General features: G+C 37.9%; 2 protein-coding genes across 2 annotated transcripts; one reads left to right on the top strand and one right to left on the bottom strand.

Annotated features, from left to right (window-relative positions):
- The first annotated feature begins 914 nt into the window (after positions 1–914).
- On the top strand, positions 915–11,645 carry LOC125280442 (nuclear factor 7, ovary-like). The gene is made up of 7 exons (XM_048210997.1): positions 915–1,090; positions 1,168–1,190; positions 1,272–1,390; positions 2,877–3,831; positions 6,654–6,905; positions 10,605–10,806; positions 11,041–11,645. Exons 1-4 carry the CDS (start codon positions 983–985, stop codon positions 3,386–3,388), a joined length of 762 nt encoding a protein of 253 aa, XP_048066954.1. The 5' UTR covers positions 915–982; the 3' UTR covers positions 3,389–3,831; positions 6,654–6,905; positions 10,605–10,806; positions 11,041–11,645.
- On the bottom strand, positions 6,179–20,438 carry LOC125280222. The gene is made up of 7 exons (XM_048210608.1): positions 20,310–20,438; positions 19,868–20,188; positions 19,471–19,791; positions 13,361–13,675; positions 12,960–13,262; positions 6,964–7,278; positions 6,179–6,865 (listed from the first exon to the last, which is right to left on the bottom strand). The coding sequence occupies exons 1-7, from the start codon at positions 20,368–20,370 to the stop codon at positions 6,555–6,557; spliced, it is 1,947 nt and encodes a 648-aa protein (XP_048066565.1). The 5' UTR covers positions 20,371–20,438; the 3' UTR covers positions 6,179–6,554.
- Between the last annotated feature and the right edge of the window lie 3,938 nt (positions 20,439–24,376).

Here is a 24,376-nt window from a genome sequence, read left to right on the forward strand (position 1 = left end):
ATATTTTAACAATAAGTTTTTCTATAACAATAATTTTTTCTATAAAATTATGATTTTTTTTTCTATTTAAATGCACATTTCTTTTAGAAATTGACAGATTTATATACTTGGAACTCATGCAAACCAAAAATAAGCAGATCCCTATAATTTAATCCCTATCAATAGCTATCATTTGGTTAACACATCCTCACACTGATCACGTGGAAGAGCTCTACTCTTCCTATTGCCCTTTCCTTAAAATATTGCTATATTCATTTTCTGAAAAGAAGAAATAATTTTGTTATCTATACAAAAATAAAGCTATACTAAAAAAATCTAAATAAATATATAACAGCAATTATATTGTTGATGCTACTATCTATAAAAAAATCCCAATAGGTAAATACATTACTGCAATTCCACTGTAGTACAGCGTTGCCATTTGGCAACATTAATATTTTCTCAATTTACAGTAAAACTATGTTAGACAAAGTTGATTTGTGAATAAAACTTCCTAATTTACTTATCAAAGATGCTGCAAAAAAAATAAATAAATAAATAAATAAATAAATAAATTCTGCAGCACTTCTACAGGTGACATCCATGTGAGGGTGACAGTGGGAAAGAGAGTTTTTGAGGAACATTCAAATGTCATGTGAATAAAAAATAGCACATCATTGTAAACCTTATGGCCTACCCTTTTAATTACCATAGTGCAATAGATTGTATTTTTTTCTGAATATCAAGGAAATGAGTAGAAATTAATTGTTGCCATATGGCAACACTGTACCATAACCCACATTTCCCCACTCACTCTTCATGCTGCTCCAGAATCAGTTGCATCTTTGAGATGATTGAAGTGAATGTGTTTTGATTTCAGTCTCAAGCTGAGCACACAGAGCGTCAGATTAAACAGCAGTTTGAGAAGCTTCATCAGTTTCTCAGAGATGAAGAAGAAGCTACAATCACTGCACTGAGGGAGGAAGAGGAGCAGAAGAAGCAGATGATGAAGGAGAAGCTGGAGGAGATGAACAGACACATCTCAACTCTTTCACACACAATCAAAGACATGGAGGAGATGATGAAAGCCAGTGACGTCTGCTTTCTGAAGGTCTGATTTCAGATCATTGGTTGATCATTGGTTCATTGATTGAGTTCTTGATGATAAATGGTGTGTTTGTTCTGCAGGAGTTTCCAGTCTTGATGGAAAGGTGAGTGATCTTCTCCTGTCTCTGGTCTCTCTGGTTCTGATCCAAAGCCACTGCAGTTCTGACTCCTGAATGTTCTTCCAGAGTTCAGAGCTCACAGCCGGATCCACAGATGGCTTCTGGAGCTTTGATTCATGTGCCGCGTTACTTGGGCAACCTGCCGTTCAGAGTCTGGAAGAAGATGCAGGACATTGTCCAAAACAGTGAGTCTGACAGCAGAAGATCTCTACTTTTGCACATACAGTTGAGTGGATAGTTAATGGTTTTTCATGACACAACACATGTGTATTATAATTCTCCTTTCTTCATCTACTCAAGACCAGAAAAGTGTAAAAATGAAAAGATACTAAGTTCTTCAGACTGACACACTGAAGCATCTGGAGAACCTGAAGTGGCGACTCTTCAGCTCTTGGTGTGAAGAACGTGACTAAACCCATTCCACTGGCAGGTTATTCCAGTGCTGGAGTTTCTCCAATAGGGGTTGTCAGCAGGGGTGACCCCTGGTACACTTAGGGTGTAGGTGGTGGCTGTTGCTGCTGGGCATGTGTTTATTGTGGGTGTCTCATTAGGAAATCTTTCCCAAGGCTGCATTTAACTCCACTTTTAGACATACACTGCCAAACGTCACTAAGAACTTTCCCTCGGGGGAATCCCCTCTGCCATTTTGAAGTGTGCTCAGCTTTGTCAAGTGTAATTTGTTTCCCTCTAAAGGGAACGTCTCAGGTTATGTATGTAACCCAGTTACCTGAGAAGCGAACAAGACGCTGTGTCACTTTGCCTTATGCCAAGCTTACACTATAGGACTTTAAACGTCGGCAGATCGCTGTGCTGTTCAGACTGTGACACACTGCGGCCACACTGTATGACTGATGTATCACTTTTCTCACCATGTCATCAACAAGGCACCGCCTTGTTTGTTTGCGCTTTAGTTCAGAGAGTCCTGTCAGTCGGATTTATAGGCTACAGCACGTGAATTCATCCATTTGTACAGAAATACATGTGGCCGGTGAACTGGAAGAGGAATAAAGTGAGCTTTATAGTTACTTACACAATGTGTATCTGATATGAGTAAACGTCGACAAATTATAGGCTATAAGAGCATCAGTGTATATATATTTCATTGGCTGTTGAGTCGCGACATGTGATACCACAGGATAATGAGTCGGCCGACAGCTCCAGATATTTAGCATGCTAGATATTTGTCTGGCGTCAATGAGGTGTCGGCGATGCGTCAGCGAGCCTCTTTGATGTGTCGTTGAGTAGTCGGTGAGCTTGTTAACCTGCAAATTGGGGTTAAATCGGTCTTAAAACCCTGTAGTGTAAACTTAGCATTACTGTGGCAAAATTTCACACATGCTTCAGACACTGGCACACTCAGAAGCATTCCCATAGCATCAACGCCACGATACAGTGTCTCGTTCTCTTCTCAGGGAACCGGGATACATTCATAACTGTGAGATGGTTGTCTTGATGGGACACAAATGTCTGAATAACATATTTAATGTTTGCAGTTGCTGATATGCATCGTAAAACACTGATGATAAAAATGAGTCAGAAAATAATAACAAGACTGACAGTGTGCCTGATGTATTTGATCAACAGAACGAGTGTCATAATTCATAATCTTCTTTACAGTTCATCATTATATGAACATCAGAATAAAAACATCCGTTGATTGTGTCTCTTCAGCTCCTGTGATTCTGGATCCAAACACTGCTAATCCACGTCTCCTCCTGTCTGACGACCTGACCAGTGTGAGACGGAGAAGAAACGAACAACTGCCTCCTGATAATCCAGAGAGATTTGACTGTTATGACTGTGTTCTGGGTTCAGAGGGTTTCAACTCAGGAACACACTGCTGGGATGTGGAGGTTAAAGAGAGTTTAGTCTGGAGTCTTGGAGTAACTACAGCATCAAACCAGAGGAAGGGAAACATTTTCTTTAACACTGATGTCTGGTGTGTGTGGTATGATCAGTTCAAATCACAGTTTGGATGGTGTGGCTTTCTTGTTAAACAGAGGCTTAAGAGTGTGAGAGTGTATCTGGACTATGACGGAGGAACCGTGTCATTCTCTGATCCTGTAACTAACACACATCTACACACATTCACAACCACCTTCTCTCACACACTCTTTCCATTCTTCTGCAGTCGTTACCCTCTCAGGATCTTACCGTTCAATAGTTACAGACATCCTGTGTAATAGAATGAGGATTGGTTATGTGTGCAGGTGTAGCGTAACGGGATTTTGTGAATGCTAAGGGACAGTGTTTTCAGTGTGGCAGCATCCAAAACTACATACTCTCTTCAGTAGGTATTTATATATACATATTAATTACACACAGTACTCACATATATATTATGCAAACTCAGACTTTTATTTTGTATGCGATTAATCATGATTAATCTTTTGACAGCCCTAATATGTTTTGATTAATAGAAATATTCCACAGAACCTCATTTGATTGGCTTCAAGGACCCGCCTTCCTCATGCTTGAAAAATTCATTGAGTGAGAGAATTGACCCTTCGCCGGGAGTTTGATTGACAAGCGATCTAACCAATCAGAACGCCGAATCCACCATTTTGTCCGACAAAGCAGTCAGGAGTAAGAAGATTAACCTCAGTGGACTTGAACTTGAAAAATGGTGTGTACAGACGTCTTTCCGCGGTTGAAACAACACTCCTTCTGATGTTCCTTCATGTTTATTTGATGCTATAAATGAACTAGTAGGAAGAGTTGATCGGTTCACGAGCCTCTTGAGCAATCTGTCACGACACATTAAAGAACCACAAAACGGTTTTTATTGTTTGAATTTCTTAAAAAACTACGCAGTTTGATTAATATCATAAGTAACCTGCTCTATCTTGTTTGTCGACGTGTTGTCAGTGTCTTCTTTGCTCCACAATGTGTTTTTCACTGCATGTGGCGTGACAGCGCCATGACTTGTCAGACAAAACAACAGTAAGGGGGGCGTGTCTTTGCGAAGGGTTCAATTGTACTAAAACTGTAAGCACAGATAAAAGAAAGACGTACATATCAGGTTATTTCGGTTATTTTCCAAAACAGTTTTTAATTGCTCATTGACTACTTCCTCCAAAAGCTTAGATAAAACACATAGTTTAGATATTGGGAGTTCGCTTAGGCTTAGGTAAATAGAAAGATTAAATAAATAAGTCAGTGGTTCAGCAATATAATCAGCTGCTAGCTTTAAATAAAATGGTTCTAGCTAATCGGGCCCTGCAGACTTATTTGGGTCCAACTGACTCAGGACTTTATGGACCCGAGAAACAGAGAACTGGTTAAGTTAAAATTTTTGTGTAGTTCATTTACATGGAACATCAATTGAGGGTTCGGTAAAAGAGTTAGTCATACAACAGTTTAGAGACTGAGATTCAAATAAAGAACCTGAATATATAAAATGCTCATTTAAACTAAAATATCTAAAATAACTGACTTCTCTGTAGTCAGGAGATGATTTTTAGTAATAATTTTATTAATCTACATATTATCAGCTCGAGACAATGACTTGATTGTTTTCCAAAATTTAACTGGATTATTTCAATTTTGTGATGATTCAAATAGATAGAAATCTGATTTGGCTTTTTCTTATCTGGGAAGTACAAAGATTTCTCACCTTTCTAAAATGAAGCCAGACCGATTCAACTTTGGTGCTTCTAGCTTTGGCCCAAGCTGCATTCCTGTCCTGCAGAAGCCTAGTTAGCTCCGATGTGAACCAAGGATTATTTTGTGCCTTTACTCTTATTTATGCATTGGTGCATGCTTATTTACCAGGTGCATAAAACTATGGCCATGCATGCTTCCTGGCTAAGAAAGGGGGGCAAACTTAAGCAATTTGGGTAACCAAATGGGTGAAAAGACAACACAACTTGAGCCACAAGAAGATTTACAGAAAACTCACAGAGTTGAGACTGTTTTTACAAATAAACTGCATCAAATTGTTCCAAGACAGTTCTAAACTGACTTACCAAACATCATTCAACTGCATAATTTGATATCATGTCTACACATTCTACATGTGAACAGTTATGCTTAGATCACTCACAATTCATGTAATTGTTATAACTTTTGAATGGTTGAATGAAAGTATGCATTATTTAGAATGAATTTGAATCTTTATTTTCAATTCATATTGTGGCTTGAATGAAATCTGTGTGAAACTATTTTTAAGGAAATCAGGTCTAAACTGCAAGAGATAACATTTAATTTAGTGAAGTTCCTAAACGTAATTTAGGGAGGAGCGAGCCATTATATGGGCAAACGAACTTGTTAAATGTTAAGAGGGAGGAGGAAAGCCACCTTTGGAGGAGACGATACCTGATTGGTCAGAACTCCTCAACGAGTTTTGGCAAACACCTAAAGTTTAACTAGTCAGATCAGAATGACAAATTCAGTATAATATGGCTTAAGACAAAGAATAGACGATCAAGGGCAGACAAGCAGTTTCATTCAAGCCATCCAAATTCTCACTCACCTTTCTTTTCTTTTACTTTATCTTTCCTTTCTTTTTACGCAGAGAGTCTCGTGTTCTAAGTTTTGCCGCAAAGTTTAACCAACGACTTTTGCCGCATCAACATTAAACTCCAGCCATGACAAGAGACTCCATTCATTTGCCATTACGCCCAAATGTGATTGGCTTTTCCACGACAATCCAACAAACACGGAAAGCCCTTTTCTCCAAGCCAAGGTGCCAACAAGGGAATCCGCATTCAAAGATACTAACACTGAACTGGTGCAGTAAATTAATGATTCATGGTTCGTTCAGGTCAGGTCTTATGAAGTGCATATTTTTCTAGAAATCATGCTCATCATTTCATTCTCCCTTAAAACTCTTTCTTTCTAACTTCCTTTCTTTCTGCAACTTGTATGAATGTGTGTGTGTGTGTGTGTGTTTATGTTAGATATTAGTTTGTGTTTGAATATACCTGTTTCACTAACCTGGTGCACAGCAGTAACCAGACAGACTCCAGACAACGCCTCTGAATATGCTTTAATCACAGTCGGGAGGATCTCACAAAGATCACAGAGAATCCTCACCACAAAAAGAGTTCAACAGTTTATATAGAATAGATGCATGGCAAAGATTCAATTACATAATTTTTCTCTAATATGACTGGTTCTTCATATATGCATTTCAGCAAAATCCCTCTTCTATTTCTAAGCAGAGAAAGAAAATTTGATTTTTTTTTATCATCTCAGCTTGTTTAAGTCATGGTCATATACAGACAGCTGTCTATTCTTTTAATCTGCATCTGTTATTACAACACTTTAGCCAAGTACTAGAACATTTTGTTCTCAAAAGCATTCGAATGTTAATCATGCAGAAAAAGGAATGTTAGTGAATAATGATTAATAAGAAATGTATCTGACAGTGTATCTGACTGAGGTCTTGAGTTGATTTCTGAGAGTAAGCTGACATCCCCACTCTCTTTTGTCATCTTCATTCAGGAGTGTTGTAGTCAGAGTGATGATACAGTGATATGATGATATCTGATATCTGGAGTCTGTCTTCAGATCAACACCAGCCTGATTCACCCACGACAGATGAAGTCCCTCAGAACGGACCAAATCATCACAGGAGAATTCAGAATACAACTGACAGGAGAGAGTCACAGAGCGACCTGGACTGATGTCAGTCTGTGAGGATGATGATGAGGAAACTGAACACAAGACACAAATCACAGATGGTTCAATCATTATGTGAGTTCAAAGGGAGAAGCTCCCCTTTTTTACACTGACCACATAATCATAAACTTACCACGAAGAACATGCAGATAAACACGTGCATCAGCTCCTTGTTTTTCTCCATTCACATATTGTCTGCAGGTGTAAAATCCATAATCTTCTTTTGTGACGTTCTTGATGTTCAGAGAGCAGTCAGACTCCAAACTCAGTCTCTCATGTCTCCCTGTGTTTTTCTTCTTTATCCCTAAACCAATCAGTTCAGCTACTGCTGAATGTCTGTCATAGATCCATGTAGTTGATTTGCAGTCAGAAAGAGCATTATTACAGGGCAGATGGTCATTTTCACCAGAACTGATGAACACATGAGCATCATTCACTCCACCGGTACCTGAAACATAAAGTACATTTGAGTGATCATTAAGTTATATCTAAGTCTTTTTTCCTCATTTATTCCTCTGGGGTCAGCGGAGGCTCCAGCACATTCAGTTGAATTTTGTCCTATTAACGGCATTTTTGGCCATACAGATAAGAGTAAAACATCATTTGAAAATGCAACGGATTTACTTTTCTTGAATACAAATCAAGCATAGTGTTAGTTCTAGCAGGACACGTAAGTCAAGTTCGCATCAGTTGACTCTCAGCGGATCCACATCTACCTAAAGGAATACAACGCTTATCTCAGCATCCCTATATATAGGTCCATGCAGTGTTATCAGCAGCTTATTATGTTGCTAATTACCCTCCTCCATCCCCAGCTCCTCCTTTTGACCAATCAGGACTTGGCCACTGATATATCTCTTTGAATCAGACAATTTTTCTCTTGAATTATGTTGTTACATTAAATTATTGTAATTAAGAACATTAATGATACCTTTATGTCAGTTCTGTTCACTCTAAGGCCATTCGACCACGGAATCCGCTCTCGATAAAAAATAATTTGTCATGACATGAGATCTGTAGTTTAGTTTAAAGAGGAATTATTGTGCGGCTAGCACTCCTCGCTGTCATTAAAACAGCGTGTCACAGGAAAAGTGTTCAAAAGTAACCACGTCTATGAAAATTCATATCATTTTTAACTTCTGCGTAATGACTTTTTGTAATTTCAATGCTTATTTTTTGTGTGTTGTAAATATAATTTATTCTGAAAAAAAGCAATATTCTCATCAGTGTTTTATCAGTTTTTGACATATTTAAATCTGCATATTTATGTTATTTACCCTGGGGGTATTTTATTAACCACCCCAATCTAATTAAATTTATGTTTAATCTTTTATTTCAAATTCTTACATTTGATAAATTAAAATAGTAAGACACTATAGGGCTGTTACCAAATTAAATAATTTGCACTGAAAAAGTACAACTGCATTCAATAATGTTTTGAGATTCTTTAAATATTTTTTAATATACAAATAAGAAATGTTGGTGGGAAATTTATACTTTTAAACATGAAATTAAACCACCAGTAGATGGCGGCAAGTGACCATCTTAATGAGTGAGCCATTGAGTCATTTATTCAAATGATTCATTCAAAAGGCTGAATCAAGAATGAAGCAGTTGTTTATGATTGGGCCATTGAATCATCACTCAACTGATTCGTTCAAAACGCTGAATCATTCGAAACAGCTGAGCGTAGCTGTGAGATGCGCCGTTTCTGCTTTGTTTGGAACTATTTTCGCTGCTACAATAGAATAAAAAACAATCATACTGCACCTAAAACGTAAGTAATTAATATTAACTACTTGTTTATTGAACTGTTGTATGAAATTAGTGTCACTTTCAGTCAAGGTGATATTCAGACATTCAGCACTTTCGGTCGTGTGATGCTTAACTTTATTTTGTGAAGTAGCTAACATAGCATAATCAGATGCAGCTTTATTTTTAGTAACAGTAATACATAATTTTCTCCATCATACAATATGTTTTAAATTAATTGCATGCCATTTATCAACACAAGCCATCTAGTATTTAATATAATATTCTAAAATCGATGTATCTTACTGCAGTGTGTAACAGTGTCTCACAGCAGCCGTTGAGCGAATGCACAGAGTAACGTTATAACATCATTTTCACCACTCTCAAATGGATCTAATATGATAAACAGAGCTGTATTTCCTCATACTCATGACCGGAAAAGCGGAAGCGGCGCCGGCGACTGTGACATAATAAAAGTCCCGCTGCTCTTGAGGTGTGTGTTGATCAATCGCTCCAGCTCCTTGTTCAGCTCAACAACACTCGCTCCTGCTCTGCTTCATACTACAGTAACATTAATAATCACATCCATGAACATGATTTCTGCCCGAGTCCAATCCCTATTATTTTGCACCGTCCGTTGAGGTGTAGACTACATGTCCCAAGATTCCTCTCTAAAACTTCAGGAGTTGCGAGCAGGAGTTGCGAGCAGACAGCGGTGACGGCAGAAGCGCGTAAGTGTTTTGCTTAATATCTGTTGTGGTCAGTTGCTTCGTTTATTATTTTATTATTTGCTGCTAGGAAGGATTAATTCGTATCTGTGCCTGTCCTATTTTCTACCTTGACTATAATTGTATTTAATTGTACTTGTTGGAAATAACAGCCGCGTTTTTCAGAGTTTATTGGTGTTATTGCTTGTTTTTCGCACTTAAACGCTGTGTTGTTGTAGCATTAGTTTCGGCCCATTCACGGGCTTTAGGCTTTGCAGTGCTAATTTTCAAGGCGGGCTTAGTTATCTTCAACCACGTGTTAATAAGCAGTATATTATTGCGTGTGCGACAGCTGTCTCCGATCATTTCTTCATTACTTTTAATCTACAACTCCCCATTTGTCCACCACCAACACCTCTACCAGTTACCTTCAGACGAAACCTGTGCTCTCTTTCTTCTTCTCATCTTTCCTCTATTGTATCATCCTCCCTTCCCTCACAATTCTCATCTCTGGATGTGAATAACAGCAACAGACACATCATGTTCCACCTTAACTTCATCTCTAGATAGTATCTGTCCTCTGTCATCCAGGCCTGCACGTGCTATTCCCTCTAATCCCTGGTTATCCGATGTTCTTCGTGAACATCGGACCAAACTCAAGGCTGCAGAGAGGAAGTGGCACAAATCAAAAGACCAATCTGACCTAAGCAGTTATCAATCTCTGCTCTCATCCTTTTCTGCTGAAATTCATGCTGCTAAATCTTCCTATTTCCACAACAAAATCAACAGCGCTTCTAACACACGCACACTTTTCAAAACATTCAATTCTCTCCTTTGTCCCCCTCCACCACCACCCACCTCATCCCTAACTGCTGATAGTTTTGCTAATTTTTCCACTGCCAAAACATCTACCATCAGTAGTCAGTTCTCCGCTCCACACACACAGGAACTCAGACCAACCACACACACAGCCACACACCTCCTCTCTTCATTATCCACCCTCACTGAGACAAAAGTATCCAAACTTCTCCTCTCCAGTGATCTCACTACCTGCCCTCTAGATCCCATCCCCTCACACCTTCTACAAGCCATCGCTCCTACACTTTTACCAGCACTTACACATATTATCAACACATCTCTCCTCACTGGCACTTTCCCTAACACATTCAAGCAAGCTCGGGTGACCCCCATGCTTAAAAAACCCACATTGAACACATCTCTTGTAGACAGCTACAGACCTGTTTCTCTCCTACCATTCATAGCAAAAACACTTGAACGAGTTGTTTTCAACCAGGTGTCATATTTCCTCTCACAGAGCAACCAATTGGATGTCAATCAATCTGGTTTCAAGAGTGGCCACTCGACTGAGACTGCACTGCTGTCGGTCACTGAATCCTTGCGGATTGCAAAAGCTAATTCCAAATCATCAGTTCTCATTCTGCTCGATCTATCTGCTGCCTTTGACACGGTGAATCATCAGATCCTTCTGCCCATCCTCTCATCACTGGGCATCACAGGTACTCCACTTCTCTGGTTTGAATCCTATCTCACAGGAAGGTCTTTCAGGGTTGCCTGGAGAGGGGAGGTATCCAAAGCTCATCAACTGACCACGGGTGTTCCTCAGGGTTCAGTTCTTGGACCCCTCCTCTTCTCCATTTACACTACATCATTTGATCCCATCATTCAGGCACATGATTTCTCCTACCATTACTATGCTGATGACACACAACTCTTCCTTTCATTCCAACCAGATGATCCCACAGTAGCTGCACAAACCACAAGCTGTCTGGCGGACATTTCTGCATGGATGAAAGAACATCATCTACAGCTCAACCTGCCTAAGATGGAGCTTCTCGTCTTCCCTGCCAATCCGACTCTAAATCACGACTTCAGCATCCAGCTAGGTACATCCTCAATTACCCCATCAAATTCGGCCAGAAATCTTGGAGTAATCACTGATGACCAACTGACCTTCAAGGACCACATTGCTAGGCTTGATTTCGCTAGGCTTGATTTCGAGCCCAAAAGAGCCCACGTCACGCCTCTCTTCATCTCTCTACACTGGTTACCACTTGCTGCTCGCATCAAATTCAAGGCGTTGACACTTGCTTACAGATCTACCACAGGCTCAGCACCCTCCTACTTCTGCTCACTCTTACGAGTCTACACTCCTACCAGAAGCCTGCGCTCATTAAAGGAGCGAAGGCTTGTGGTACCATCATAGAGAGGCACAAAATCACTCTCCAGGACATTCTCATTCACTGTCCCTGGCTGGTGGAATGATCTTCCTGCCTCCATCCGGAATGCAGAATCCTTGGCAATATTCAAAAGACAGCTGAAAACTCATCTCTTTCGTGAGCACTTAACCTCATCTTAAAAAATAAATAAATAAACCTTCTTATTCCTATCCGTTCACTTCCTCTAATCCCTCTCTAATGTAGTTTATGATACTCTGAGCACTGCCTAAACTTGTATTGTAAGCACTTCTTGTGTCTATCTGCCTCGCCATGACGACTCGCTTGTTGTATTCCTCACTTGTAAGTCGCTTTGGATAAAAGCGTCTCCCAAATGAATAAATGTAAATGTAAATCATCAAGCTACAACTTTGTTTTGAATAGGCTTCTAGCGACCTCTAGCGGACAAAATTATTGCATATTGTACCTTTCAATCAGTTTATAGTGAAAATTAATAAATAAATTAGAGACAAAATTGCAGATTTTGCTGCTAATATTTTATTACATTTATATGATATGAATTATAATTACTTTTAATTCATATAATATATTCATATAATTATATTAATTGACAAGTAATATTAAACTTTGCTTTTTAAAATAATATAAATATAATACACGCATTCATATATAATGTTTTTAAAACAACGTGTATTCATTTGAGTTTTTTGTGAATCTATATAATTAGGTCTATTTCTTTGATTCACATCCTGCATTGATATAGTCAGATATTTTCTTTCAGCTGCCTTCTCAAACTTTCACTGCAGCAGCAGTGTTTATTACTGCCTTGTAAACACTTTTAATTTGATGATAATTTTCAAAATCATCTCTTAATCTTCAGAAGAGATGAGAATTTGCAGTTTCTTTCACAAGAAGTCAATCAAACGGATGTTCTCCATGTTCTTTGTGATTGGCTGTTTGCCACATGTGTTCAGGTACACACGCTTCAGAGTTAAACGCAAACTCTGGATTAAACCTGAGTTGACAGGAAATGTTTATACCGAGCGTTATGAGACCACTGAATCTGATCTAAACCAGGTTGCATTTATCTGGATTTGTCAACTCCAAACCTCTGAAACTCAGCTAGCTCTATGCAACAGGCCAAAGGACTATTGTGGTTTGTTTTCACTGTGGACTAAATAAACTCTGTAATTGCACTCAACGTATTAGTTCTATCTGTTTAAGATGTGACATCCGCACACACACACACACACACACACACACACACACACACACACACACACACAATTAGAGTGATCAGAGTTCATTTGCATCAGTTGTGATTTTAGAAGAAAACACTATCTGAGAGACACTTTAAAGCATTGATGGACTGGAATTACCCCTGTCGTTGAATTTTACATAAGATAACTCTAGCATTAACTATCACTATTGCCACATCTAACAGAGAGTCTTCCATAACTGAAATTGTTTCTCACCTGAATACTTGACAGTGTATGTGACTGAGGTCTTGAGTTGGTTTCTGCGAGTAAGCTGACATCTCCACTCTCTGTTGTCATCTTCATTCAGGAGTGTTGAAGTCAGAGTGATGATACAGTGATATGATGATATCTGATATCTGGAGTCTGTCTTCAGATCAATACCTGTCTTATTCACCCACGACAGCTGAAGTCCCTCAGAACGGAGCCAACGATCACAGGAGAATCCAGAATACAACTGACAGGAGAGAGTCACGGAGCGGCCTGGACTGATGTCAGTCTGTGAGGATGATGATGAGGAAACTGAACACAAGACACAAATCACAGATGGTTCAATCATTATGTGAGTTCAAAGGGAGAAGCTCCCCTTTTTTACACTGACCACATAATCATAAAATTACCATGAAGAACATGCAGAAAAACACGTGCATCATTTCCTTGTTTTTGTCCATTCACATATTGTCTGCAGGTGTAAAATCCATAATCTTCTTCTGTGACGTTCTTGATGTTCAGAGAGCAGTCAGACCCCAGACACAGTCTCTCATGTCTCCCTGTGTTTTTCTTCTTTATCCCTAAACCAATCAGTTCAACTACTGCTGAATGTCTGCCATAGATCCATGTAGTTGATTTGCAGTCAGAAAGAGCATTATTACAGGGCAGACGGACATTTTCACCAGAACTGATGAACACATGAGCATCATCCGCTCCACCGGTACCTGAAACATAAAGTACATTTGAGTGATCATTACGTTATATCCGAGTCTTTTTTCCTCATTTATTCCTCTGAGGTCAGCGGAGGCACCAGCACATTCACAGACAATTTTTTCTTGAATTATGTTGTTACATTAAATTATTGTAATTAAGAACATTAATGATACCTTTATGTCAGTTCTGTTCACTCTAAGGGGGGTTATCACTGCTCTCCCTGCTCTTTTTCAAACCGGACAACGGACCGTTCGACCACTGAATCCAGCAGTGTCTGCCATAATATCGAATCGTAAGTGTGCATCATTGATCATCGTTCTCGATAAAAATAATTTGTCATGACATGAGATCTGCAGTTTAGTTTAAAGAGGAATTATTGTGCGGCTAGCACTCCTCGCTGTCATTAAAACAGCGTGTCACAGGAAAAGTGTTCAAAAGTAACCACATCTATCTAAATTCATATCATTTTTAACTTCTGCGTAATGACTTTTTGTAGTTTCAATGCTTATCACCATTAATGAAAGTGTCATATTTAATCTAAATGTATCAAATGTAAAACAGAGTTTAAAATCATTCTGTTTACTTCATTACTTTTCTCACTCTAGAAAAGGAGTTTGTGCACATGGTCTGGATTCTGTATGCATATTTCTATGCCCATTTTGTGTGTACGTAATGGTTATACATCAGGCCCCTGGTCTGTATTTTCATTGCTCTTGTGTTTTTATTGTGTCTGTTGTTTTGAGGGAATGACTGATTGTTCAGCCTCTATAGCAAATTATCAGTTGATGAGTCTAATCAACCCTTATTCACCAGTTGTTCATTTGTTCTCCCCTATTTATTCATTTCTTGTCAGTTCATTGTTGTCGTTGTCTCACAATTTTGTTCTCTCATCTAGAGTTTATTGCAATTGCCCCCGTCTCTTTAAGGTTAGATTCCCTGTCGATCACAAACCAGCCTGGAATATGCAGATGGGACTATCCACCTGAATTCTGATTGTCCACCTGTTCAAGTTCATTGTATATGTCTAGTCAGCCTCCAGTGGCCTGTTGCACAAAGCCAGTTTCAGTTGCTACCCACCCAGGTAAGTTCGAGATTAGTTTGAGCAAACTCTGGTTTTTCAGGCTCAAGAAGGTGGATTGGTTTTTAGTGGTGTTCATCTCCATGGTAACTTACACTACACGGCTAACTTGCTCCAGAGCAGGTTTTATTCTGGGTTAGTGATTGTAGACGAAAACTGGACCAATCAGCTGTGAGTAAAGTGACATGTACCCACATAGCAAACAGACTTGGCCCAAATGTGGCCTCATAATGGCACTGCTGGCGTGTTGCCGGCACTGGCATGCATCATGTCAGCCAACCGTGGGCCATGTGTGGCAATGATGGCACTGCATGCATGACGGCAGACAACATTTGGGCCGATTGTGGATGTGAGGTGTGTGGCCCAGATCAGTGTAACGATCCCCCCCCCCCTCCTCTCTCCTCTCTCCTCTCTCTGAAACAGATGTAATGATTTTAATAATTAATAATATTAATTGACTTATATATATGTCATTTAAAAAAAAATGTCCAGATTTAAAAATGCTACAAACAAAATATGATAACAAAAAAATATATTTTCCTAACAAGATAGTTATTTTATATATATATATATATATATATATATATATATATATATATACACACACACACACACATACACACATACACACACATATATATACATATATATATATATATACACATATATATATATATATATATATATATATATATATATATATATATTTCCCCTACATAACAGTTTATTTAAAAATATATGTAAAGTTATAGTTACAACTGGGCGGTCAACTATTGTTTATTTTGGCGCGATCTCCACGGTAACAGCAGCTTTTCTGGTTGGTGGATGAGGTTCACGTGGTGCGTCGGTTGAAATTTCTCCCACTGAAGGGTGAAGACGTCTGTCGGACAACCGCTGTTCTAGGTAAGTGAAGTTATGTTGTGTACGACCTAACATTAGATGTTTTGAATCAATATTTGGCCTTTTGGAAAGAATTGAACTTAAATTTTTTTTACAAAAAAGCCGCCAAATGCGGTTAAAACTCGCAGATTATTTTGTTTATTATGATTAATGAATTCCATCACTCGTAACAGCTATCTTTAAAAATAGAATAACAACCCATTTTTGGCGCTTTTTGAAATACATGAAACTCGGATGCCACGTAACGTTAGTTCTTTATTGAAGTGAATTTTGCCTATAAGGTAGCTGATTCACTGCCCCTTGAACTTGAGAACCCAGATATGAGGATTGACGCGACCGGGGTGAGATAGACCGGCCTGCGGGATGTCCGAGGCGCGGTGCTTCCTGTCCAGTGTGCGGAACAATGTAGCCCACTGTTGTTAAAAAATCACAGCAAAATCAGCAACAGTAATTGACTTTTTTAACTGAAAGTGATTCAAAGGTTGTACAATCAGATTTAATTATATCTAAATCTAATCTCTGACTTTGATAATCAGGATAGGTCTATGTCTGATATTTTTGTTTTAGCTAGTAGACATTCTTAAAACAATGAGAAAGCAATTTGTTATTTCGTAAGCATTTTGCATCAGTCATGTAGAATCAAATCTGAAATAATCATTGTGTCACATAAACAAAGACATGTTTTTGGTATTTGTAGGAGGTCATTGTTAGTTTACATTAACCTATGCAATAAGTAACTGTTTAAGACAGACCAGTACATTTTGAAATTAAATGCACTTTTTTTTGAGGTGGAAATAAGATGTTATGCTTTGAATGCGTTACATTATCAGTACTTCAACAGTGCGTTGGTTACTTTGTTTACACCACAGTTTCCATATCTCAACATTTTTAAGGTTTTTGTTTGCTAAAATGGTCTTATTTGTCATAATACTGTTATCAAACTCTGACAAGCCAGTTAGTCATTCAATAGTGCCATATTATTGGCAATCATTTCCTGTAAAAAACACCAAAGCAACCTTATTTTTCATTTGTTACCTACATTTATTTACAGTAGATGGATGAATGTTTGTATATGTATTTATTAATTTTGTATTATTATTTTGTCTTTTAGCTGCTGTGAGGAAAAAATTGTCTGACACCACCCCAGACAGCAACATAGTGTGGCCCAGAATCGGCCCACATCTGGTACATGTGGTTTACACGCGGACCAGATGTGGGCCGGATCTGGCCCGACACTATGTTGCTATCAGGGACAAGACTAATAGTCTGCTGGAATAAGGAGAGAGCACTTGTGGAGAAATGAGGGGCTGCAGAGCTGTACTTCACTTCCTGAGGACAGTCCTAAATAGGATCACGTTCTCCCTCACACATACAAACATTCTGATGTGTAAATTTGTTTTAAGTATTTTTTTTTTTTATTTGCTCTATATTTGTTGAGAGTAAAATTACATTATAATATCTTTACATTTCAGTGCTAGATTCATTCATATATTCATGAGGTGGTAATAAGATATGCTTTGATTGTACTAAATAAAATAGCCTTCACACAGTTACACAATTCTGAATGTGGTTATTATTATTATTATTATTATTATTATTATTGGCTTGTGCAATATTGTTAAATAAACTAACTTTGAGAATTGAATTTTCTTGTGACTCATTTGTTCACATGGTTTGGGTAAGATTAGGCTGGATTATGGCTCATTTTTGGGGTTTCTGGTTAAAGGGTGGTGGTGATATGGTTAACATATGGCTGAGAATTGGTACCAATAATAAAACCTGTATTGGCCCACTTCAGGGCCAGTAAAGGGTGATTAACTGGCTGAGATTCGGGCCGGTTATGGCCCATGTGTGACCCCTGTCTTTAATCCAGTTCTGGGCCACTTCAGGGCCGTCATTCTTTGCGGTACTTGGGCCGAGGGAAACGTGATTGTGTGGCCCGGAGCTGGGCCAGAAAACATTTGCTATGTGGGTATCTGATAAAGCCACTCTCTCTGTATCTCTCACTCCAAATTAAAGGTGCAATATGTAATATTTTTGCAGTAAAATATCCAAAAACCACTAGGCCAGTGTTATATATTTTGTTCACTTGAGTACTTACAACATCCCAAATGTTTCCAACTATTTGTAAATCGTGAGAAAATTGCAATTTTAACCAAGGCTCCGGGACGTGTGAGGAGTCGCCTGTCAATTGCTTCATATCCGCGTTACCCTCGGTTTCTGGTTTTATTTTGTAGAAACCATGGAAACACCAAAGACGCTTTAATATATTACGCGTTTTAAAAGACAAGGGAACATCTGTTTTGAGACAGAAAACAAATTGTTCTTATATAGCTCAACAAGTTTAGTCTTATTGTTTAAATCTAATTTTCTTGATTTTTTGCGAGTATCATGCTTTACCACGCCTCAGAGAAAAACACTATTTTGTGAAGTAGCTAACATAGCATAATCAGATGCAGCTTTATTTTTAGTAACAGTAATATAGCATTTTCTCCATCATACAATACGTTTTAAAATTAATTCCATGCCATTTATCAACACAAGCCATCCAGCGTTTAATATGATATTCTAAAATAGAGAATATCAGTGTGTAACAGTGTCTCACAGCAGCCGCCGAGCGAACGCACAGAGTAACGTTATAACATCATTTTCAACACTCTCAAATGTATCTAATATGATAAACAGAGCTGTGTTACCTCATACTCACGACCGGAAAAGCAGAAACAGTGCTGGCGACTGTGTCATAATAAAAGTCCCGCTGCTCGTGAGGAGTGTGTTGATCAATCGCTCCAACGGCCTCGTTCAGCTCCACAACACTCGCTCCTGCTCTGCTTCATACTACAGTAACGTTAATAATCTCATCCATGAACATGACTTCTTCCCGAGTCCTATCCCAATTCTTTTCTTTTCCCAATTAGTTCATGTTAACTAATTTTAACTAATGAACCTTATTAAAGTGTTACCAATTATAATTACTTTTAATTCATATAATATATTCATATATTTATATTAATTGACAAGTAATATTAAATATATAATGTTTTTAAAACAACGCGTATTCATTTGAGCTCTTTGTGAACCTATATAATTAGGCCTATTTCTTTGATTCACATCCTGCATTGATATAGTCAGATATTTTCTTTCAGCTGCCTTCTCAAACTTTCACTGCAGCAGCAGTGTTTATTACTGCCTTGTAAACGCTTTTAATTTGATGATAATTTTCAAAATCATCTCTTAATCTTCAGAAGAGAAGATAATTTGCAGTTTCTTTCACAAGAAGTCAATCAAACGGACGTTCTCCATGTTCTTTGTGATTGGCTGTTTGCCACATGTGTTCAGGTGCACACGCTTCAGAGTTAAACGCAAACTCTGGATTAAACCTGAGTTGAAAGGAAACGTTTATACCAAGCGTTATGAGACCACTGAATCTGATCTAAACCAGGTTGCATTTATCTGGATTTGTCAACTCCAAACCTCTGAAACTCAGCTAGCGTTGTGCAACAGGCCAAAGGACTATTGTGGTTTGTTTTCACTGTGGACTAAATAAAGTCTGTAATTGCACTCACCATATTAGTTCTGTATGTTTACGATGTGACATCCGCGCGTGCACACACACACAGTTCATTTGCATCAGTTGTGTTCTCTTAATGTCGACAAACAGCAATCAGTTATATCTAGGGACTGATTTTAGATGAAAACACTGTCTGAGAGCCACTTTAAAGCATTGATGGACTGGAATTACCCGTCATTGAATCATCTTTACACAAGATAACTCTAGCAATATCTATCATTATATTGGCACATCTAACAGATACCTTGTATTCTCACCTGAATACTTGACAGTGTATCTGGCTGAGGTCTTGACTTGATTTCTGAGAGTAAGCTGACATCTCCACTCTTTGTTGTCATCTTCATTCAGGAGTGTTGTAGTCAGACTGATGTTACAGTGATATGATGAGAATAATATCTTATATCTGGAGTCTGTCTTCAGATCAACACCAGCCTGATTCACCCACAACAGCTGAAGACCCTCAGAAAGGACCAAATAATCACAGGAGAATCTAGAATACAACTGACAGGAGAGAGTCACAGGGCAGCCTGGACTGATCTTAGTCTGTGAGGATGATGATGGAGATGGAGAGACTGAAACTGAACACAAATCACAGACTTTTCAATAACCATGCAAGTTTAAATGAATACAATGACCAAATAATTGTAAACTTACCATGAAGAACAGGCAGAAAAACACGTGCATCAGTTCCTTGTTTTTGTCCATTCACATATTGTCTACAGGTGTAAAATCCATAATCTTCTTTTGTGACGTTCTTGATGTTCAGAGAGCAGTCACACCCCAGGCTCAGTCTCTCATGTCTCCCTGTATTTTTCTTCTTTATCCCTTTAATAATCAGTTCAACTGCTGCTGAATGTCTGAATCTGTTATAGATCCATGTAGTTGAGTTGCAGTCAGGAAGAGCATTATTACAGGGCAGACAGACATTTTCACCAGAACTGATGAACACATGAGGATCAGTCACCCCACTGGTACCTGAAACACAGTACATTTGAGTGACAGTTATAGTATATATTAATAAATTAAACTTTATTGTATGTGTATATACATTGAGCTCTTTCACAGAAGTCTTAGAAATCATGTACAATGTGTTTACCTGTGAGAAGTGAAGAGAGAATGATCAGTCCCAGCAGACACAGATCACACTTATCAGCCATTTTCTGACAGTGTTTCTGACAGTCTTTCTTTTCATTATATAGTTACAGTGCTTACCTTAAACACTAAGCCCCTCCTGTATTTGTGAACTTCCTCTGATCTGACAGACTGTATGATGAAATCCTGCTAGAGTTTATAGTTAGTGGTACCATGCCAGTGCATAATCAAGAAGTGCTGCTTCACTTTTCTTGTCAATATCCACTCGAAATCAAGTGGGTTTCACTACTGAAACTACTACTAAGTGGGTCCTTTTACTTGATGCTTAAATGTAATTTGCAGTACACATATTGTAATTTAGCTCCTTTTAACAAAGTAATTTGAGCAACAGCAAATGCGATTTTGAATGCAATCCAGACATCATCCGCCATGTTGACGTTATCATGTGACACTGACACTGCTACCAAGCTGTTTGAATTTCTAAAGCTAGGGCTCCGAAACATTAGATCGATGACACCTAAAGCGGTTATTGTTAATGAAGTGATGACAAATAGTCATCTATTGATAGTCATTAATAGTCTTGATGTAATTTGCTTTACTGAAACCTGGCTTAACCTTCAGGGGTCTGAGGATTTTTGGGACCCTGGAGAAGTTTTGACATGCCCTGACATTTGTGCTTTTTTCAGTTGTTCTTAAACATATTAATGACAAAAGTGTCATTACACTGTATTCAGCACAAATTAGGCTACAATAATATGTGAGGAACATGTATGTACATGTTTGTGTTTTTGAAGGAATAACGTTTATGCGTGGTTATTGAAAAAACAAAAAACTTAAGTCACTGAAATAAAGCCAAAAAATATATATTAAATCTTTGTTCACAAGACTTCTGGGTATTTGAGGTTGTAGACTAGAGTTTTTGCTTCAAAATGAGGTAAAAATTATGCTGCCTGCTTGTTCATATAAAACAATAGAGAGATTTAAATTTTCTAAAACATCTTTGGTCAAGAAACACAGTATGCGTGGATGCGTGAATCCTCATGTATAATGGGTGATTCTCATCTGAGAAGACAAAAGAATCACATAATAATGACCTGAAATGACTTGCATATTAACCCTCAGGGGTCTGAGGATTTTTGGGGCCCTGGAGAAGTTTTGACATGCCCTGACATTTGTGCTTTTTTCAGTTGTTCATAAACATATTAATGGAAAAAGTGTCATTACACTGTATTCAGCACAAACTAGGCTACAATAATATGTGAGGAACATGTATGTACATGTTTGTATTTTTGAAGGAATAACGTTTATGCGTGGTTATTGAAAAAACCAAAAACTTAAGTCACTGAAATAAGGCCAAAAAAAGTATATTAAATCTGTGTTCATAAGACTTCTAGGTATTGGAGGTTGTAGACTAGAGTTTTTGCTTCAGAATGAAGTAAAAATTATCCTTCCTACTCCTTCATATAAAACAATAGAGAGATTTAAATTTTCTAAGACACTTTTGGTCAAGAAACACAGTATGCGAGGAGGCGGGAATCCTCATGTATAATGGGTGATTCTCACCTGAGAAGACAAAAGAATTGAATAATAATGACCTGAAATGACTTGCATATTAATGAGGCCTTTCAGTCAGGTAGGCTGTGAAAAAACCCTCTGTGATCATGCTGATAACATGACTAAAGTCCACTCAGGACAAAAAAAAACATGATTTTTGTGATCTCATGAAGAAAATTTTGTATAGGCCTATGTTAAATTACACTACCAGTCAAAAGATTGAACACATTATAATGCCATTATAATGTTTTTAAAAGAAGTCTCAAGTCTCTAACCAAATAATGGTTTTCTATTTTAATATACTTTAAAATATAATGTATTTCTGTGATGCAAAGCGTCTGAACATTCCTACCTCTAAGGCATTTCATATAGGCTACTGTATTTGTTATATTATAGAGCCTAAATGTTGATGTGCAGTTGACAAACTATACATCATTAAAAAGATCTAAGACTCAAGCTTCACATTTTGACTCTTAAAATCTTATATTGACCATAATTTCTTAATATGCTTAAAAGCATACACATTTGGAGAAATATTGATGGATTCTCATATGTTTATATCAATTTTCTATACAGAGGAGTAATATTTATTATTCTATATTTATTGTTATCATTATGAGCGCTGGATGCTGTGTTTTTAATTCATTTGCAGCCGGAGGGCGCTCTCCCCATTTTGTCCACAAATGCCTTAGTAAAAGAAGAGGAATATCATGTGACAATCAAGGAACTAACAGAGGCAAGAGATCGCTAAATATGGCTATTCAAAACACTTTTGAAGACAATAAATACACGATTGAGACGATGAATGCATGTATTGCCTCTGAATTTGCGTCTGAATAGCGCTCCCTCCGTGGGCGTGGCCGCATTAGCGGATAATGAGCTGAATCACAGACTTCTGACATGGCTCTCTTTTCATACAGATTACATAAACACAGAAGGTTTGTTTTCGATTTGACTTACATGTTTTAAAACCTGACATCTTAATGTTTTTTTAGACATAAGTGTAATTTTTTTGTCATTAGTATTCACTAAGTTACAGTTCATTTTCTAAGAACTATCAGATTGGAGTTCGTTCAGAGGGAGACGAGAGATCACGCATCATGTTAGTTTTCTTTATTTTACAAAGAGCACAACATTTTGTTTTTACTCTGAGTGTACACAAATGAAAGAAGATATTCCACAGATTAAAATGGTGTATAACTCTTAATTGTATGTGCAACATTGACGGAGTATTTTGAGTCTCTTTCACACTGATAAGAAAAAACCACGGTGGTATCGCCGGCGATACCTTCAGACCTCAGAGTGTTAATGAGGCCTTTCAGACAGGTAGGCTGTGAAAAAACCCTGTGATCATGATTCAAATCTCATCATGGTGTAAACCAAACATACAGAAAAAACAGCAATACTGTGAAATATAATGCATTTCTGTGATGCAAAGTGTCTGAACAATTGTGTTACCTCTATGGCATTTCATATAGGCTTTTAGCTTAAAAGCATGCACATTTGGAGAAATATTGATGGATTCTCATATGTTTATCAATTTTCTATACAGAAGAGTAATATTTATTCAGGATTTATTGTCATTACTATGAGTGCTGGATACTGTCAATTCATACTTGCAGCCGGAGGGCGCTCTGTACACCTTTAGTCCACAAATGCCTGAGCACTAAAGAAGAATAGGCAATCAGGAACTAACCAAACTAACAGAGGACAGAGATCGCTACCTATGGCTATTCAAAACACTTTTCAAGACAATAAATACACGATTGAGACGATGAATGCATGTATTGACTCAGAATTTGCGTCTGAATAGCGCTTGCTCCGTGGGCGTGGCCGCATTAGCGGATAATGAGCTGAATCACGGATTTCTGACATGGCTCTCTTTTCATACAGATTACATAAACACAGAATGTTTGTTTTCGATTTGACTTACACGATTTAAAACCTGACATTTCAACGTTTTTTTAGACATAAGTCTAATTTTTTTGTGATTAGTATTCATTAAGTTACAGTTAATTTTCTGACGAGAGATCACGCATCATGTTAGTTTTCTTTATTTTACAAAAAGCACAACATTTTGTTTTTACTCTGAGTGTACACAAATAAAAGAAGATATTGCACAGATTAAAATGGTGTATAACTCTTAATTGTATGTGCAACATTAACGGAGTATTTTGAGTCTCTTTCACACTGGTAAGAAAAAAACCGCGGTGGTATCGCCGGCGATACCCTCAGACCTCAGAGTGTTAAACCAAATTATTATTTCAGTCTTAATGAGTCTACTCCAACCAGCTACTGTTATAAGCACCAGTCCCGTCTGATTGGTTGTGGCGGCGGTGTTGCAACAATCTACAGAGATATTCTTAACGTTACTCAGAAAACAGAACACAGGTTTAATTCTTTTGAAGTGCTTGTGCTAAATATTACACTCTCAGATAAAAGAAAAAATCCATACTATCTCTTGCTTTGGCTACCGTTTATAGACCTCCAGGGCCATATACTGATTTCCTAAAAGAG

Source organism: Megalobrama amblycephala, linkage group LG1 (assembly GCF_018812025.1).
Source record: "Megalobrama amblycephala isolate DHTTF-2021 linkage group LG1, ASM1881202v1, whole genome shotgun sequence".
Lineage (NCBI taxonomy): Eukaryota > Metazoa > Chordata > Actinopteri > Cypriniformes > Xenocyprididae > Megalobrama > Megalobrama amblycephala.

What these genes read in the sequence shown, in the direction of transcription:
- LOC125280442 (XM_048210997.1), top strand. Translation starts at nt 983, where the DNA reads ATGATGAAGGAGAAGCTGGAGGAGATGAACAGACACATCTCAACTCTT. An exon ending in GTGACGTCTGCTTTCTGAAG is followed by an intron (nt 1,091 to 1,167) that starts GTCTGATTTCAG and finishes TTTGTTCTGCAG; the next exon opens with GAGTTTCCAGTCTTGATGGA. An exon ending in GCAGGACATTGTCCAAAACA is followed by an intron (nt 1,391 to 2,876) that starts GTGAGTCTGACA and finishes GTGTCTCTTCAG; the next exon opens with CTCCTGTGATTCTGGATCCA.
- LOC125280222 (XM_048210608.1), bottom strand. Translation starts at nt 20,370, where the DNA reads ATGGCTGATAAGTGTGATCTGTGTCTGCTGGGACTGATCATTCTCTCT. An exon ending in ATACACTGTCAAGTATTCAG is followed by an intron (nt 13,676 to 19,470) that starts GTGAGAATACAA and finishes TTTATGTTTCAG; the next exon opens with GTACCGGTGGAGCGGATGAT. An exon ending in ATACACTGTCAAGTATTCAG is followed by an intron (nt 7,279 to 12,959) that starts GTGAGAAACAAT and finishes TTTATGTTTCAG; the next exon opens with GTACCGGTGGAGTGAATGAT.